This window comes from Ustilaginoidea virens, chromosome 1 (assembly GCF_000687475.1).
Source record: "Ustilaginoidea virens chromosome 1, complete sequence".
Classification (NCBI taxonomy): Eukaryota; Fungi; Ascomycota; class Sordariomycetes; order Hypocreales; family Clavicipitaceae; genus Ustilaginoidea; species Ustilaginoidea virens.
Genome location: NC_057316.1, coordinates 4,911,655 through 4,928,842, shown reverse-complemented (window position 1 = coordinate 4,928,842; position 17,188 = coordinate 4,911,655). Strand labels below are relative to the sequence as shown.

Here is a 17,188-nt window from a genome sequence, read left to right as displayed (position 1 = left end):
TGTCTGCTGTGCGGTTGAGGCTGTGCCCTGCTAAGCTGCGTGCTCCATCTATGACTTGAGAACGCAGCGGGCATTAATAAACCGTCGACGTTTGAGGCGGGAAAGGGGGTTGTGCAGCTGAAAATTGTTAGGAGGGATGGACTACATAACTACGCCGCTAAGGTAGGGGGTACCTAGCCGGAGGTACATCGGAGGTACGAAATAACCTAGGTGCTTGCGGTTTATGACGGCATGTGTCGCCTCAGGCAGCAGGCATCGGCTCAAGGCCGGTAGAAAAAAAAGTTAGGAACGCCCAGCCAGCTCTGGGGGATCTTTCGAGAAGAATCTATTAGGGAGGGCAACACAACAAATTGACATTGATAGCTTCACTCTGGTCCCCTCGGTCACTTGCAATTTCCAATGATTCGCTGTTCTTCGCAATGAAGACCAGCTTGTTCACGAAGGCCGCAGCGCCTGTCCGCTCCCTCGCACATAGCAAGCTTGGGTGTCATCGCCGCGAAATTCAACAATGCGTGAACAAACGAGCGCAGCTTCACACTGCTGCAATACGCATGAGCCCTCGCGCAACCTGTTCACGACCAAGGCACAGTGATATGCCCGCCGGTAAGCGAGTAAGCAAATACTCCGAGGCAGCCCTTGTCCTTTTCGAAGAGCGTGTATTCTGATTGATATGTTTTTGCAGGCTTTCCATAGCACCGGCTCCACGGCCCAAAAAGACCCTTACCAAGCTCTCGGCGTGAGCAAATCCGCATCTGCATCAGAAATCAAAAAGGCGTACTATGGTCTAGCCAAGAAGTTCCACCCCGACACGAACAAGGACGCCAACGCAAAAGAGAAATTCGCCGAAATCCAATCCGCGTACGAAATCCTGTCCGATCCGAAAAAGAAGGAGCAGTACGACCAGTTTGGTGCGGCTGGCTTCGACCCAAGCGGAGCCCCCGGAGGCGATCCGTTTGGAGGTGCTGGCAACCCATTCTCTGGTTTCGGAGCGCAAGGTGGTTTTGGTGGCGGGTTCAACTTTGAGGATATTTTTTCGGCCTTCACTGGCCAACAAGGTCCCTTTGGCGGCCGTCGAGGCGCACGTTCGAACCCGTTTCAGCAAGAAATCCTGGTGGGCGACAATATCGAGGTGCAGGCCAGCATAAGCTTCATGGAGGCCGCAAAAGGCACCAGCAAAACTATCAGCATCACACCATTGACGACGTGTGGATCCTGCGCAGGCAGCGGTTTGAAAGCGGGTACGCAGCGTTCGCCTTGCAAATCTTGCAACGGGACCGGAACGCGGTTACATTTCATGCAAGGCGGGTTCCAAATGGCATCCACGTGTGGGACTTGCGATGGCACGGGTACGACGATCCCCAAGGGTTCCGAGTGCCGAACCTGCTCCGGGAACGGTGTCGTGAGGGAACGAAAAACAATCACCATCGATATCCCCGCCGGTATTGAAGACGGCATGCGACTCCGGATCGATGGCGCTGGTGATGCTCCAGCTACAGGACGGTCTAGCGATCCCCATGCCAGAACTCAACAAGGCGACCTGTACGTCTTTGTGCGTGTTGCCAAAGATGCCAAATTCAGTCGTGAAGGGTCAAACATTCTCTACACCGCCAACATTCCGCTCACCACGGCTCTACTGGGTGGCCAAGTTAGCATCCCTACACTGGATGGTTCTGTCAAGGTCAAAGTTGCCACTGGGACAAACACCGGTGACAAGATGACTCTGACCGGCATGGGCATGAAGAGGCTAGGGGCGAGACGAGGAGGCTCCGGGGACCTTCGAGTTGAGTTCAAGGTCAACATGCCCAAATACCTCAGCGCCAATCAGCGGACAATAGTTGAGATGCTCGCGGACGAGATGGGTGACAAGACAGCCAGACGAGTCATGAATGTTTCGGCATCACAAAAGTAAGAAGCAGAAAAAAAAAGCACAAAATTCTTGAGCCGAGCAGGGAAAAGAACTAATTCGCAACCCATAGCACCGCGCGATCTGACCCGGGAACACATAAGAATGAGGGCTTCCTCAAGTCCATGTGGCACACACTTACCAACCATCCAGCTCATGAAAAGGAAGAAGGACCCAAGGGATCACCGACTAGTGAAGGCAAGGAAACCAAAAAAGAAAAGCCGAACGAGGAGCCCAAGAAGTCCGACTCCTCGTAACGCTAGAATCCCGCCGGCACCAGCAAATCGTTGTAGGCTGTACAATAATTGTGTGAAAAGCGTGGGTAGTGCAGATTAAAGAAGGTTGCATTGAACGGTGTTGGAGATTTCAAGATGCTTGGAATCATAGCAAGCGGCGTCGTTTCGGGAGAAGGATGAATTACTTCAAAAATCCATCGTTGGACCTACTGTCATGTCATAAATTTAGATCGGTGGGGGTTTGTTTATGGGCTGAAGGGGAAGGAAACCACCATGTAGAGATATGTGCCCGAGAAAAATCTCTGACTATATTAATGCAATCATCGTGTACATATGACCTTGCTTTGATGATTCGGGACATGTCGGATGATTTGGCAATCAAGAGCTTCAGCAATCGGTATGCATAACAGCACTCACTATGAATGGATTGGGACTGGCAGAGCAGACAAAACGTGCGTTATGCTCGGCACTTGAAGATGGAGAGAGCTGAAAGACATGCAGACATGCACAAGTGGACTGCTACTTCGTTTCCTGGTGAGAAAGAAATAAGAAAAAAAGGGGGAAAGAAGGGTGGTGGAAAAGAGCGTGCGCCCGCCTCACCCTATGGGTTTAAGTTTCTTCTTCTTCTTCTTGTCCGAGTCGGCGGACTTGCCCTTCTGAAAAGTCCTCCAACTGCTGATGCGCTCATCGCGCGTTGCTTCCCAGTCCTGCTCATGCTGTCTCTTGCGCTTCCTCTCGTCGAGCTCGGCTTCCTGCTTCCGCTGCTCCCTACCTTCTTCCTGCATCTGGGCCTTCATCTGACGTCTGCGGCGGTGCTCGTTGTCGATGAGAACCTCTTTTGTCTTCTCGCGCCACTTCTTGGTAAAATCGTCCGTCTTGAGTTCGGGGCTGTCCACGGTCCATTTGTTTTCTCGAATCAGGAGCATCCGCGCGTCCGCAATCGCCTCGTCCAGCCTCCCGCGATGCTTCTCGTCCATGAGCTCCGTCTGGGCCTTTTTGAGACGGTCAAAGGCGTCTGGGGCTTGCGGGTTCTTTGTTTTATCCGGGTGAATGAGAAGCGATTTCTTGCGGTAGGTAACTTTGATGTCGGACTCTGGAACACCGGGTTGGAGATCTAAGACGGCGTAGCTACAGGCAGGCGGGTCAGTCAGTACAAAAAATTTAAAAAAAAAAAAAAAAAAAAAAAAAAAAAAAAAAAAAAAAAAAAAAAAAAAAACATGCCCAAGTGGCACGTTAGCAGGGAGAAGGTCATCGGCTATTTGGGACTGACGCGTCTAGTCGGAACGCTCTCAAAATTCGATCAATTTCGGCATCCTGCGACGCACGGAAAGGGTCTGTTAGTATTCGCTTCCTCTGAGCAGAGCGCAGAAAGCGTACCTTGTCGAATTCCTTGGCTTCCAATTCAAGAGCGTCGAGCGCATCCTTGTCCTCGAGGGCTTCATCTGCAGCCATGCCTGCTGTGATTGAATGGAAGACTGTGACGGCGTGGGCGCGGGCGTGGGCGTGGGCGTCGCGGATATGGATATGGAAATGGAAATGGATATGGAAATGGATATGGAAATGGATATGGAAATGGATATGGATATGGATATGGATATGGATATGGATATGGATATGGCGTGGCTTCGCAAATGAAAGGAATACAAGTCGGAGGTGCGTAAGCTGTAACCCGTCTGTGACTAATGAAGTTGTTTTCCGGTTGGAGGAGGGCCTTCGGGTACGGAATACTTTGCAGGTTTGTATCATGTCGGTAGCTTTGACAAGTACCGTGCTGACCCGCTGACCCACGGATCCACCTGCCCATCCCCGGCGATAAGATAACAGTAAATTCGTGGGCCTTGGGGGAAAAACAAAAAAAAAAAAACTAGTTGGCCGTGGATGGATGGATAGATGCATTGATTTCTCGGCATCACCCCCATCGTCTCAGAGATTAATCAACAGGCAACAGGTGGCCTGCGTCAACTCGGCGCCAACGACAGCTACCATGCCGCAGCGTGCAGCTTCGCCAGCTGCTTCAGAACTCGAATATGATATCCTCGACTCGTTATATCCAGGACCAGGTGACAATGACAGCCAGCCCCAGCCAGCAGCAGATGGCGACTTCGATTTCGACGACATCCTGAACCCTCATCAACGAGCAGAAGATGGTGGCGACGAGGCTTTCATCGCTTTTCAGCAAGCGGCGTCCTTTCGAAAAGCGTCCAACTTGAAAGGGCGAACAGTCAAGAAGGGCGGCGGTTTCCAGGCAATGGGTAAGGCGGATGGATGGCCTCTCCTTGCTGTTGACGGGGCGCGACCCTGACATGGGAAGAATGCTAACCAAACCGCCGCAGGGCTGAATGCAAACCTACTCAAGGCGATTGCTCGCAAAGGATTTTCCGTCCCCACGCCAATCCAAAGAAAAACTATACCGCTCGTTCTTGAACGCAAAGACGTCGTGGGCATGGCCCGAACTGGATCTGGCAAAACCGCCGCCTTTGTCATCCCCATGATTGAGAGGCTGCGTGCCCACAGCGCCAAGTTTGGAAGCAGGGCTCTCATCCTGTCCCCTTCTCGAGAGCTCGCCATCCAAACTCTGAAGGTTGTCAAGGAATTTGCCCGTGGGACCGATCTCAAGGCTGTTCTCCTCGTCGGCGGGGACAGCCTCGAGGAGCAGTTCGGCTCCATGGCAGCTAATCCCGACATTGTCATTGCCACACCCGGTCGTTTCCTGCATTTGAAGGTTGAGATGTCGCTGGACCTGTCTTCCGTCAAGTATGTTGTATTTGACGAAGCCGACCGACTGTTTGAAATGGGCTTCGCAGCCCAGCTCACTGAAATTCTGCACCATCTCCCTTCGTCTCGCCAGACCTTGCTCTTCTCGGCCACTCTTCCCGCGTCGCTGGTCGAGTTTGCCCGCGCCGGGCTTCAAGATCCCAGCCTGGTGCGCTTGGACGCGGAGACCAAGGTCTCCCCGGACCTCGAAAGTGCCTTCTTCTCCGTAAAGGGTGCGGAAAAAGAGGGCTCTCTGCTTCATATTCTCCACGACGTCGTCAAAATCCCCCTTGGAGCTCCGGAGGGGGGGAAAGAGGCCGCAGACGATGCAGGATCAAAGAAACGAAAGCGAGGGGCGGAGAGTGGCGCGGGCCAACCGACGCGCCATGCCACCATTATCTTCACGGCTACCAAGCATCACGTCGAGTATCTCGCAAACGTTCTTGAAAGCGCAGGCTTTGCCGTCTCGCACGTTTACGGTTCGCTAGACCAGACGGCGCGACGAAACCAAGTCGACAACTTCAGAAAAGGGAGAACAAACATCATCGTCGTCACGGATGTGGCTGCCCGAGGTATCGACATCCCCATTCTCGCAAACGTCATCAACTACGACTTTCCGTCGCAACCCAAAATCTTTGTCCACCGGGTGGGCCGAACCGCTCGTGCTGGGAAAAGAGGTTGGAGCTACAGCCTGGTCCGAGATACCGATGCCCCGTACCTGCTCGATCTCCAGCTGTTCCTGGGTCGCAGGCTGGTGCTGGGTCAGGAGGGCGGCGAGCCTTCGTTTGCTGCGGATGTGGTGGTGGGATCGTTGCGGCGCGACATGGTTGAAACCAATGTCGAGTGGATGAACAAGCTGCTGCACGACAATGTCGACATTAGCGCTCTCCGAGGTGTCGCCGGCAAAGCCGAAAAGCTCTATCTCAAGACCCGGAACTCGGCCTCGAGCCAGTCTGCGAAACGCTCAAGAGAAATCGTATCGTCGACCGGCTGGAGTCAGCTCCACAGGATGTTCGGCCAAGACGTCGACGGGATGGAAAAGGCGAGGGCGGACATGCTTGCCAAGATTAGCGGCTTCAGACCTTCAGAGACCATCTTTGAGGTCAGCCACACTGATAAGTCCAATTCCGAAGCTGCAGAGGTGATGAAGCAGCTCCGAAAGAGAATCACTCCCAAGAATCGGCAACCAAGGAAACTGGAAAGCGAAGATCGAGGCGCCGACGACGACGACGATGACGACGACGACGACGACGACGTTCCTGCCCCTGTTTCTGTTCCAAGCCGCAGGCCCGAATCAGACGTGGATTCCGACGACGAAATGGCCGAGGCGGGCGAAACCAACCAAGCCGGCTGCGACAGCGACAGCGACGTCGAAGTGACGGTGACCAACGGGTCCGCCGGCAAAAAGGGCAGAGCCGAGTGGCGCGACCCAGACGTCTTCATGAGCTACACGCCTCGCACCACCAACGCCGCCGAGGAGCGCGGCTACGGCGTCCACTCCGGCGGCTTCGTCGAGGCGGCCCGCCACGTCACCATGGACCTGGCCAACGACGAGACGGCCCGCTCGTTCGGGCAGCCCGCCCGCTCCAGGATGCGCTGGGACGCCAAGTCGAAAAAGTACGTGTCGCGCGACAACGACGACGACGGCTCCAGGGGCGCCGGCAGCAAGACGATTGTGGGCGAGTCGGGCGTCCGGATCGCGGCCTCGTTCCAGAGCGGGCGCTACGACAGGTGGAGGCGTGCCCAGCGGGCCGGCGGCCTGCCCAGGGTGGGCGAGGCGGAGAAGCCCGGCGCCGGGGCCGCCCGCGGCGCCATGCCCGGCGGCGCGCGGTACAAGCACAAGCAGGAGAAGGCGCCCAAGGAGGCCGACAGGTACAGAGACGACTTTGAGGTCCGCAAGAAGAGAGTGGCCGAGGCCAGGGACAAGCGCGTCGGCCGCTTCCGGGACGGAATGGGCAGCAGCAAGGAACTCAAGGGGGCCGCGGATATCCGCAAGGCCAGGGAGGAAAAGGCGCGACGAAGGGCGAAAAACGCCCGGCCCACGAGGAAAAAGAAGTAGGAGGAGGAGCCCCCTTCTTCTGCCCGCTCGCGCGCACCTTGTCCTGTGACGGACGACGGACGCGTGGGGTCCGGTTCGTTTTACTAATTAATTCCCGGCCGGATGCACAATTTAACCGCCACGACATGTCACCGCGAGATGTGAGGCCAGGCTTGCTTGCTTGCAAGTCTGTTCATGTAGCATTCATGATGTATAAATTCTGCCGAGTCAATACCAGCAATGAGAGATGTAAAAGAGGCAGCAACCGCCCTTGTCAAGCGAACAATAAAACTGCCTGCCCCCGGCTCCATCCTCTCTACTCGTTGGGTAGTCACCGCTCCAAGAAACTTGTCCTGCGAATGCATCCTCATCTCCCCTCGTGCGAACGAAGCTTCTCTCCCCAGCGAACTCATGCCGTTCCGAAAAAAAAAGCACGGGGCTTCCATCCAACTCTTGCAACGCACCACAAATGATGCTAGCAGCATAAATAAATAGCCAAGTTTGCGTCAAAGACATGGATCTTGATGCCTGAGCGGGGGTATCGTGCTTGTGCGCCAATTATGTAAGTCCAAAGATTAAACAAAATAATCACTAGTAAAAGATAAGAGAAAGAAAGAAAGAGAGGAAGAAAGAAGGAAAGAAAGAATCAAGTCTGGAAAAGAAGAAGATATTCTTCACCACCACCGATTGGTAAAGAATGGCAAAGCAATACTTTCGGTTGATAAGGAGGTCGATGATGGATCCATGTTTATTCAACAGCGTCCAGACTAGCAACCCAGTTTCGCACAGCATCTCGCAAGATGCTTTGGCGATTGCGCCCTTGTCGGTCGCTGCCTCGTCCCATGTGGTCGCTGTCCCGGTTGTCGACAGCCTCCCGGAACAAGTCTTCCAATGCAGACAGAATGACCGTTTTGCACTGAGCTCTCGGCGTGTCCAAGGCAGGCTTTGCGAGCTGGGTAGTCTCTGACAGCGTGTCAGGCATGGTGCTGTCGCTTTCGATGCTGCCATGGCGGGCGCTGGGAGCTTTCGACGAGTTGGTTGAGCTTCCTTTGCTCAAGCCGGAGTGAAGGTGAGTTACCCTGTCGACAGCCTCCCTGAGGGACTCGTCGCAGTTGAAGATTGGTTCTTCGATCCATTCCTCTTCCAGCTGCGTCTCGTAAGGCAAGACGGACGGAGCGAGCGAGGCAGTGCCTCCTGGTCCGACACTGCCAACATGCGTGCTAGGTCGGTCAAGGTGCGATTTCGGTCGAACCAATCTGCGGTACGCTATGCGACTGATGGAGTTGGTTGTCGTATCCGCAATCATCACGCTGCTGACGTCAACCCAGCGCTCCGACAGCTCTGTGGCTTGCGGGCCGGCAGGTGTCGGTGTTGGCTCAGCCCGCAGGGCAGCTTTGACCATGTCGACGAGATTCTCTTGCGGAGGCAGCGCCTGAAGTGCAAAGTCGGGGTGAAAACGGTTGAGCCAGCCGGCAGTGTTGAGCGGGAGGTCTCCTTCAATGGCGAAGCGAGTTTGCTCGAAAGTTTCCAGTCCATTCGACAGCCCTGGTGTGGACAAGTATCCGCTGCTTGATGGTGAGCTGATTGCTGACTCAAAGGATGTGATGTAATCTGGAAATGGAACATCAACATCAATCACCCCGTCCTCGGCATTGATAGAAGTCTTGACCGGCGATTCAAAAGCGCCCGTAGGATCTGGTGTGCGGTCCGCCTGAGCGAAGGATCCCTGACCTCGCACAACACTGCAGCTGTCACGAGGTGCCTCGACATCGCGACCTTCCGCCACAGCGGTGGCGGCAATCACGTTGCCCGAGGCTCGTTCTTCGGGAGACTCTCGGACGGTCGTCTCGGATAGCTTTTCGGTCCGTCCAAAGCTGGTCTTGACTGGAGACCGCAGATCACTGCTTCCCTGACTGTAGGTCTCGCTGTCGACGGAATCCCTCCGCCGCGGATTCCAGAGCCCACCGATCAAGCTGCCCCATTTCAAGCCGGAGCTAGGTGGTCGTGACACACCACCAGGTTGCCCACTGCTGTCACTTCTTCTCAAGGACCGCTTCAGGTCATCTGCGGCCACGCTTCCGCTACTGCCTGGCCGGGGCCGCCTTTGGTTATTGTCACGCTGATGCTGAAAACTGGTAAAGTGAGGGGTTGTTGTCGTCTCGAGCATGATGGTAGTCATTGTTGCGGCGCTGCTTTTCCGCATGACGATGTCTGTTCCCGGCATGGGAAGGTTCGCGGTACGAATCGACGCCGCATCCGATGCTCGCCTCTGGTGGTTGCCGTCAAAGCCGACTGTGGCGAACTGAGGCGGAATGGTTGTCGAGTTTCTCGCGCTTTGGCTCGTGGTTCGGGAATGAGAGGTTCGCCGCAGCCCACTCCGGCGGTTGATTTTCCGGCGAAGGGACTCCTCCCGAAGGACGGGGATGATGAAGGTTGGGGGAGAATTCGAATATCCCCCAGCGGACGCGGACGTGCTTGCGCGATGAGCTCTTGCAGTGGTGACTTGCTGATTTGCAGGAAGAAAAGCGGACAGAAGAAAGACCAGTCGACGAGCGGCCATTTTGTTGTCGGAAACGATAATGGTTCGAGCGGGCAAGGACAGGTCCTCCTCGTTCCTGGCTCGGCGTGCCAGAGCAGCACGTTTGCGATATGACGACTCGCAGAGGGCTTGCAACCAGTCCGTGTGGGTCGAGAGGAAGCCCGTCAAGAGGTTGTGGAAAAACGACGTGCGATCCATTGAAGCCGCCCACTTTGACGTCCAGATGGCCTCATCCCTCCAGATGCCCCATCGCCCCTGGCCGGTAACCACCCGGGCTGCGCTGAGTCCCATGACGATTCTGCCACGCGCCGAGCCCACTTCCGAAGCAACATCTTCATCATTTGCTAGGCAATTCGGCAGTAACGACACGAGCTTGGTCGTTCCCTTGGGTGGTTTGGCCCGAGAGAGCTCGTTTCCGCGTCGATCGGTCATTGACGGGGTCCGAGAGATCGTGTTGGAGGTAGATGACGCCGGATAGGGTCCAGGAGACGCGCTATCAGCATGCTTAAGCATCGAGTGTAGTCTTGTAGCAACTAGAGACTGGAGATGGGTCAGAGTTCGCATAATGATGTCCCAATGCCGCGTCAAGGCATCAATCCTATCCTCAGCCTCGACGGAATCTACTGAATCCCCACACATTCCCGACCCTGACATGCCCCATGCGGCCTTGGTGGAGTTGTATGATGAGGAAAACAAGTCGTTATCGTTGTACGAACTCGATTCGCGAAATAAAGACTTGGATGGGTGCGTGGAAGACACCTTGGACATTGGCGGGGGTATTTGTATGATTAAAACGACGGCATACATTGGGGTACGCCTTTGCTTTGGCAGAGGCTTCTTTTTCTTATGGACGGCCTCTTCGTTGCTCGCCGGAAAGGGAAATCCGTTGGCCTCCTCCTCCGATAAACGATTATGCGACGTTGTGTTGGGATTCGTGTCATCGACGGACAGAGTGACTGGGAACAACCGAGTAATGAGAACTTTTCGCCTATCAACCTGTCGGGAAGTGTTGCCCATAAGCGGGTGGCCACCTCCGGGAGCAGGCGATGCGGCCTGCGAGGTGTACGACTGAGAAAGCTTGCTGGAGCGAACGCTTGAACGCCCAATAGAGCTTCTCCCGTCACTAAACATGGACGAGGCCGCTGAATCACTGATGCGACTGTCGCTGGGAACGACGTGAACTTTGGTCGATGTTCCTTTGTAGGCCATCAGCTCGGAGTTGCCAAAGATACAGCTGGAGAAGGTGGCGAGCTCCTCCCTATATTCCCGCGCGGCTTTCTGGGCCTCGGTTTCCGCGTAACTTTGGCTCCGGCCGTGCATGGACGCTCTACGGTCAAAGGCGCCATGGCGAAGCTGCGGGCTCTCGGCTTGAATAACCAGGGGTCTCGCAACTTGCGTCAAGCTGCCCTTGCGACTAGCGATAGCGGCTCTTCTCGGATCCTGGCGGGCGGGTGATCGTTCGGCATTCGGCGCGGGTTCCGGGAGCGGATGGCTGTCGAACAAGAGAGATGAGTTGGCAGGCCCCAGAGCATCTTGCATTACAATTATGCGAACGTCCTTAACGTCGAGTTCTATATCCTCACTGTAGTCGAAAACATTGGCTGTTGCAGTTCCTGGAGTCGGGGGGTTGGTAGACAACGGGAAAACCTGATCATGTCTATGCTGGTAAAGTGCTTCGGCATCAGGAAACAGGAGGTTGCGGGTATGAATATCCTCTTGCACAGACTCGAGCGATAAAATCGGACGACATGTAGGATTGGCGTTGGGTTCTGCCAATGGTGCGCCTGAGCCGCCAGAGCCTAGATGCAACAGCCGCCCCAGCATATTGAGGCTGATTGTCGAGGGCAGTCGATCAAGATGTCGGATTGGTCAAGTCTTTTTCTTTCTTTTTTGGCGAGCAGAACGGCAAAGATTTCTTTTTCCTGTTTTTTTTTTCTTTTTTTTTCTTTTCGTTTCTTTTTGCGTTGTCGCCACTTCAAAACACAGCCTTCTACCAAAGACACAGAAGACCAATAAATCAGGTCCAGTGCACGGCCATGATCAAGGACAGTGAATTGAACGACTCCCGTGACGTATGCATAGTCAATAGGTGAGTCAAACAAACGACACAGATCCGTGTTTGTTTGTGCCTCTGTCAAGACAATTGACTTGAATCGCGCATATGCAAGTGATGTCGCCGCGCAATCACCCCAGTCGACGAATAGTTTCTTTCCGGCCAAAAGACGCAGTTCCGGGGCGCTACCAGCGTGAACTCAGAGCCAGCTTGTTGAAACGACTTCCAAGAGAGCTTTCCGAGCGTGTCTGTTGCTGATGGCGTTAATTTGATCCGTGGTACGGTTGCGCGACCTACTACGAAAACCTGAGGAACACGGCGGCGCGAGGTGACGAAGCTGATGCAGGCTGGATGTCAATATGCAGCTTCCAAGTCTAGAGACAGGAGTTTCGAGAAAAACTATAAAGGTCGCACAAAAACTTGGATCCAAATGTCGCTAAAAAGAAGGGAAACGGATTCCCTTTCTTTTTTTTTTTTCTTTTCTTTTTTTTTTGCCCCTGCTCAAGGGTTGCGCGGTGAGGGAAGGGGGGGGGGGGGGGGGGAGGAGGGAGGGTGTGAAGTTGGCGATGATGAATTGACAACAGAGAGAGCCGGGCGAGCGGGCGGAAGAGAGGTACTATACTATGTATGTATGGATGTAGATGTGGAAGGAAGGGTGGGTGGGTGGCCGCTATGGGGCTGGCCTTGGCCTGCAATGGTAAAAAGCAAAAAAAAAAAAAAAAAAAAAAAAAAAAAAAAAAAAAAAAAAAAAAAAAAAAAAAAAAAAAAAAAAAAAAAAAAAAAAAAAGGATGGGCAGGCAATGGAATTGGCGGTGGGCGGGATGGAACGTGCTGATGGAGCAGCAGCACTAGCCCCGACCCTTTTGGTCGAAAGCGGCAGCCAGGTGGCAGCCAGGTGGCGCAGCAGCGGGCGCCGCAGCGGGGGCCGCAGTGGGTGCAAGCAGTGGGTGCAAGCAGCTGGTCTGGTGGGTGCAAGCAGCTGGTGGGTGCAAGCAGCTGGTGGGTGCAAGCAGCTGGTGGGTGCAAGCAGTTGGTGGGTGCGGTGCAGCAGCAGTCAAGTCAATGGGTCCAGAGTCCAGAGTCCAGAGTCCAGAGTCCAGAGTCCAGACATGACAAATGGAGAAAAGTGGGCGGGCGAGCCTGGCATCCTTATTAGACTGATTAGACTTATTAGACATCAGACCCAGAACGTCGGGTCGACGGCCGCAGCGCTTGCTTTCCTCTCTCCAGCCCCACCGGCACAGGCGCACCTCGCTCCGGTCGCTACCAGACATCACACATGCATCCAAGCATGGCATAACGGGGGCGCTCTTATCTGAAGCAACAAAAGAGTCTGGCACACCGTACCTACATGTACATACCTAGGTACTTACCTACCTACCTACTTGCAAAACCGACTGAATCATTGTTCCCCCCGACAGCATCCAAAAAAAAAAAAAAAAAAAAAAAAAAAAAAAAAAAAGGCGCGCTTTTGTCTAGCGTCATCTCGTCGATCCGGACTGGGATCCGCCGTCAGTCCTACCAGCGGCGCGAAGCGATGACTAAAATAAGCAAGAAATCTTCAAGCTTGGCAGAATAAGCGCGCTAATGGGGCGAATGCTGCGAGTCAAGGTGTGGGGCCCAACGGCGCGAATCACTTGGAGTCTTGACTCGAACTTGATGTCTGGTTTTCTTTCACTTGGATCAGTGCTAGTGCTGCCTTCGAGCACGGGTTCTTAGGAACTACCTACCACAGCGGCTACCACAGCGGCTACCACAACGGCCAAAAGCAAACGTCAGACCAAAGCCGACAAAACAAAGCAAAGCAAAGCACGACGACGCTGCCAAAAGTGCCAGGCGTCAATGCCCCATTTTTGCCACCAGCCTTCCCACGGCAACCTGTGGCAGGCAGTGGTCCGATGAGGAGTCGTTGGGGACTGACTGGAGTGCTCCTAGCCAGATTGTGCCACCCAAACTCACCAAACTCACCAAACTCACCAAACTCACCAAACTCATCAAACAACTCACCAAACCCACCAAACCCACCAATGACCGACCATTGGTCCTTTGGTCCGTAGGCCTCCTGCCCGAGTCATGGCTTGTGACAGACCCAACCGCCGTCATTCGATTCGGCCTTGACCCTCTCGCTTTGACGAATCCTGGCTCACCGAGTTCCGTGTTGCCAATCAGCCTGCCTGCTTTCTCTGCACAGAACCTCAAAGCCTACGTACGGGTCATCAGCTGGCAAGCATGTGTCACCCTGCAGGTAATGGCCTGGGCGCTGAGAATTGGAGATTGCGCTCCCCATAGGCTCTCAATAGCCCTCATAAGTACCGAGTACCCATGATTTCTTTCCTTTCAGGCGGTTCCTGGATTTACAGCTGGGCAAGATGGTGGCATGCGAGCAATGTTTGGTTGGCTCCCTCGAGGTGGCCCTTGTCCAAACGAGCAGGAATCATGACAATCATGACAACCAAAATTAGCCGTGATATCTCCATGCCATGCTGTGCCTACCTCTTGCCTGCAATATGTCTGGTCTGGTTAAAATGGGGAAGGTGCTGAAAAGTGCCTATGTACCTACGGAGTACCTACCTACCTTAGTAAGGTAGGAGGTAGGTAGGGAAGTTGGAACCCCAGGAGCAATCGCGTCGCATGTGCGTCAGCGGAGACGGGATTGGACGTACGAGTCGACCCATCCCATCTACAGCTAGCAGGTAGGTACACACCTACCTACCTCGGTAGAGGGTCGATACAAGGCAATCGCTGCACAATGCTTGATCTGCGTACTCCGTACTCCGTAGGTAGGAGGTATATAGGCCATTCTGCCCTTGCTCGGATGGAGAAGAAGAAGAGGAAGAAGAAGAAGAAGCAGCCATCCTGACTCCCATGTCAACAAGCACGCTGCCAGGGGCACCGCTTTCCCGCCGTCGCTGTTGGTTCTCCCGCTCCGACTTGGATCCTTGATGGATGGGTGGGGTCTGGTGCAGACAAAATGCGGTGTGTAAAAAAGCTGCTAGGCGGTAGGGGTACCTAACGTAGGTATCTCTTGTACGGAGGAGTCGCTATGAGGTACCTCAGGTTTCTTCTTGTATGTACGGGGCGCCCAGTAGGAAGGACTAGGTGCAAGTTGGAAACCAGCCAGGTTCAGCGGGGTTCTTTCTGCCTTCCTTTGTTATGCACTCCGCGGGATCGTGGGCCGGAATAATTTGAAATGGCCGTGCAACGATACAAACGATAAACGACCCAAACATTGTCGCCTGCCTGCTCTCTTGCTGGACTGGACTGGACTGGACTGGACTGGGCTGGACGTTGAGCGCGTTCTCTCCTTTCCCGGTGCCAGCCCAAGCCTAGTATTCGTCGGCATTGTCAGAATTGTCAGCATTGTCAGCATGGCCAGCATTTGTCCTCGTCACTCGATTTTCAGCTCGACGGGTCGGTAAATGGCACAGCGTCATTTTGCGCAGGCGAAAAGTGTGTCTTGTGCTGCCGCAATGAATGCCAGGCCAAAGAAAAATCTTCCACCTCCTTTGATCACTCCGCCGCCATCCTCGCCCCCATGGCATACATAACATGGGCACGTTCGGAATATTCCGCTGCCGCCGAGGATGAAATCTCCGAATTCTTTGCCGGAACCTCGGCCTGTCGCTCAGCTTGCGATGCGCGGCGCAGAGCAGATACTTTACTCGGGGGCAGGCCAACCGCCGTCGACATCCCAAGGATACTGCAGCTGCCCTGATTTTGCCGCGGCCATGTCTCAGTACGTTGTGCAGCTCCGACTCAATGGGTCTCGTTTGAAGACCATGGGGGTGACGAGAACAAGGAGAGAGAAGAGAGCCTCCCTACGCATACGTCATGGGCCGAATCAAGGGTGTGAACCCTATGTATGGAGCATACTTTACTTGATTCTCGCTCATGGTTGTCCTGATGATTCGCCAGAAAACTGTGCTCGACGCCAGAGACTGATGATGATAAGAGGTGGCACGTAACAACAGATCACCATCCGGTTGATAGGCCCACTTCCCAAAGCAGTGACTTGTCAGTGAGCTTCTTTCTTTGCCCTTGCATGGAAAGCTCCACAGCCAAGTGAGCCAAGCTAATTTGAAGGGGTAAAAAAAAAAAAAAAAGGTCAGAGAGAGCAATGCAGGAGATGTGCGCATGTTACTCGGCGCCCTTCCGACTTGGCTGCACCACATTATCCGGAAGTACATTGACTCATCGGACGCCGTGTTGTCACTGCCCATGGTGCTGCTCCACCAACATCTCAGCAGCATCTGCTACATATATTACAGAGTATATATCCTTGTCCAAGAGGCCCATCACATGGCTTCACCAAACGCCTCGCGAATGAACCAGAGCCCGGACCCATCGGACGACCAATACGGACGCCCAATACGGACGCTACAGTATGTTACCAACTGGATAGATATGATATCCGCTAAACCCTGCAACAAAGTTTGAGTGCATCGATTGAACCGTCTCCCCGGGGTGGGGAATTGTCCGTAGCAAAGGGAAATGCATGCATGAAGCCTAACAATACCAAGCGTTCCAAACAAGATGCTAAACAGCAATATAGCATGCATTTTTATCATTTTTTTCTTTGGACATCGAGCTAAAGCACACCCGAATCAGTAAGAGCAGACTTGGGATTATCCATGTTGTCCAGTTTCGGGAGAGGCTTTCCAGCATTAAAGACCTTGTGATTGCCTGATTTCCTCCGGGAGTGCGTTTCGTTAGATTGGCAAAACGCGCGGTTTGCCATCCCTCGTTTCGAACTTGCACCCACTGATTCTGATCGAACGACACACCCTTTCACAGCTGACGAACCCGATTGACGTGACCGTTCCCTGGTCTGGAACAAGCTCTGGCATTGACTGGTGGCCAGACTCGCCGAGAACCTGCAGGCCGAAAAGACCAGCGATGCAGTCAGTGCCCAGTGAGATAACCAACAAAGTCGTCCAAAAGTCCCCTACCAGTACCAACACTCGAAAGGTCGGTCGGGCAGGCATTGGGGATTCCTGGCATTCATGTGCGCACAGGCCAGGTCATCATGGGCCTACAACAAAGACAAGGCCTGTAAACCTCTCAAAGTTTTGGACTTTTAAAGCTTGATCCGACGATGGGGGGAAATGGTGCAGCCACCAGGGTCGCCATGACCATCTGGCTCCCAGATTGTCAGATGTCTTTTCTCCTCGATTTATCGAGCTTCTTTCACGGCGAATTCATCTCCATGTCCAGTCGAGTCTAGTCACATATACTCCGCCGTATAGGCAGCCACTCCCACTTTGCTGTTGGTTCCAGATTCAACAACTTGATGCATCATCGCAGGGCTATACACAGAGCTCGGTCTTTTTACGATTCACCGCATACTCGGAACCCAGAAAGGGCTATTCCAGTGGCCGTTACCTGTCAGAATTTTCACGTGGTCATCCGAACCAAATACAGCGTCGGGTTTCCGCTGAAGCTCAGCAGCGCGTCCCGTCAGCCCTGAGAAGCAAGGCCTGTCAATTAGAGCCATCGATGTCCGGCTAGAAACTGAGCTGGAGGGATCGGACGCCGAGACTGGACAAAGCGGTTCTGCGGCTCCAAGAGCTGTTGTCGCCGAGCCCCGAAACACCTTCTCCTCCAAGCCGCAGCCATGTTGTCCCCTTTGAACAAAATTACATCGACGACAGCGGCATCAGGCATC

General features: G+C 54.0%; 4 protein-coding genes across 4 annotated transcripts; 2 read left to right on the top strand and 2 right to left on the bottom strand.

The window, feature by feature from the left end:
• Positions 1–419: 419 nt before the first annotated feature.
• On the top strand, positions 420–2,160 carry UV8b_01088 (uncharacterized protein; the record flags this gene model as incomplete). The annotated part of the gene is made up of 3 exons (XM_043138586.1): positions 420–611; positions 683–1,905; positions 1,977–2,160. 3 exons carry the CDS (start codon positions 420–422, stop codon positions 2,158–2,160), a joined length of 1,599 nt encoding a protein of 532 aa, XP_042994520.1.
• A 575-nt stretch (positions 2,161–2,735) lies between these two features.
• Positions 2,736–3,591, bottom strand: UV8b_01087 (uncharacterized protein; the record flags this gene model as incomplete). The annotated part of the gene is made up of 3 exons (XM_043138585.1): positions 2,736–3,267; positions 3,410–3,453; positions 3,517–3,591. 3 exons carry the CDS (start codon positions 3,589–3,591, stop codon positions 2,736–2,738), a joined length of 651 nt encoding a protein of 216 aa, XP_042994519.1.
• A 532-nt stretch (positions 3,592–4,123) lies between these two features.
• Positions 4,124–6,952, top strand: UV8b_01086 (uncharacterized protein; the record flags this gene model as incomplete). Its single annotated transcript, XM_043138584.1, has 2 exons — positions 4,124–4,391; positions 4,473–6,952. 2 exons carry the CDS (start codon positions 4,124–4,126, stop codon positions 6,950–6,952), a joined length of 2,748 nt encoding a protein of 915 aa, XP_042994518.1.
• Positions 6,953–7,679: 727 nt separating this feature from the next.
• Positions 7,680–11,294, bottom strand: UV8b_01085 (uncharacterized protein; the record flags this gene model as incomplete). Its single annotated transcript, XM_043138583.1, has 1 exon — positions 7,680–11,294. One exon carries the CDS (start codon positions 11,292–11,294, stop codon positions 7,680–7,682), a length of 3,615 nt encoding a protein of 1,204 aa, XP_042994517.1.
• Between the last annotated feature and the right edge of the window lie 5,894 nt (positions 11,295–17,188).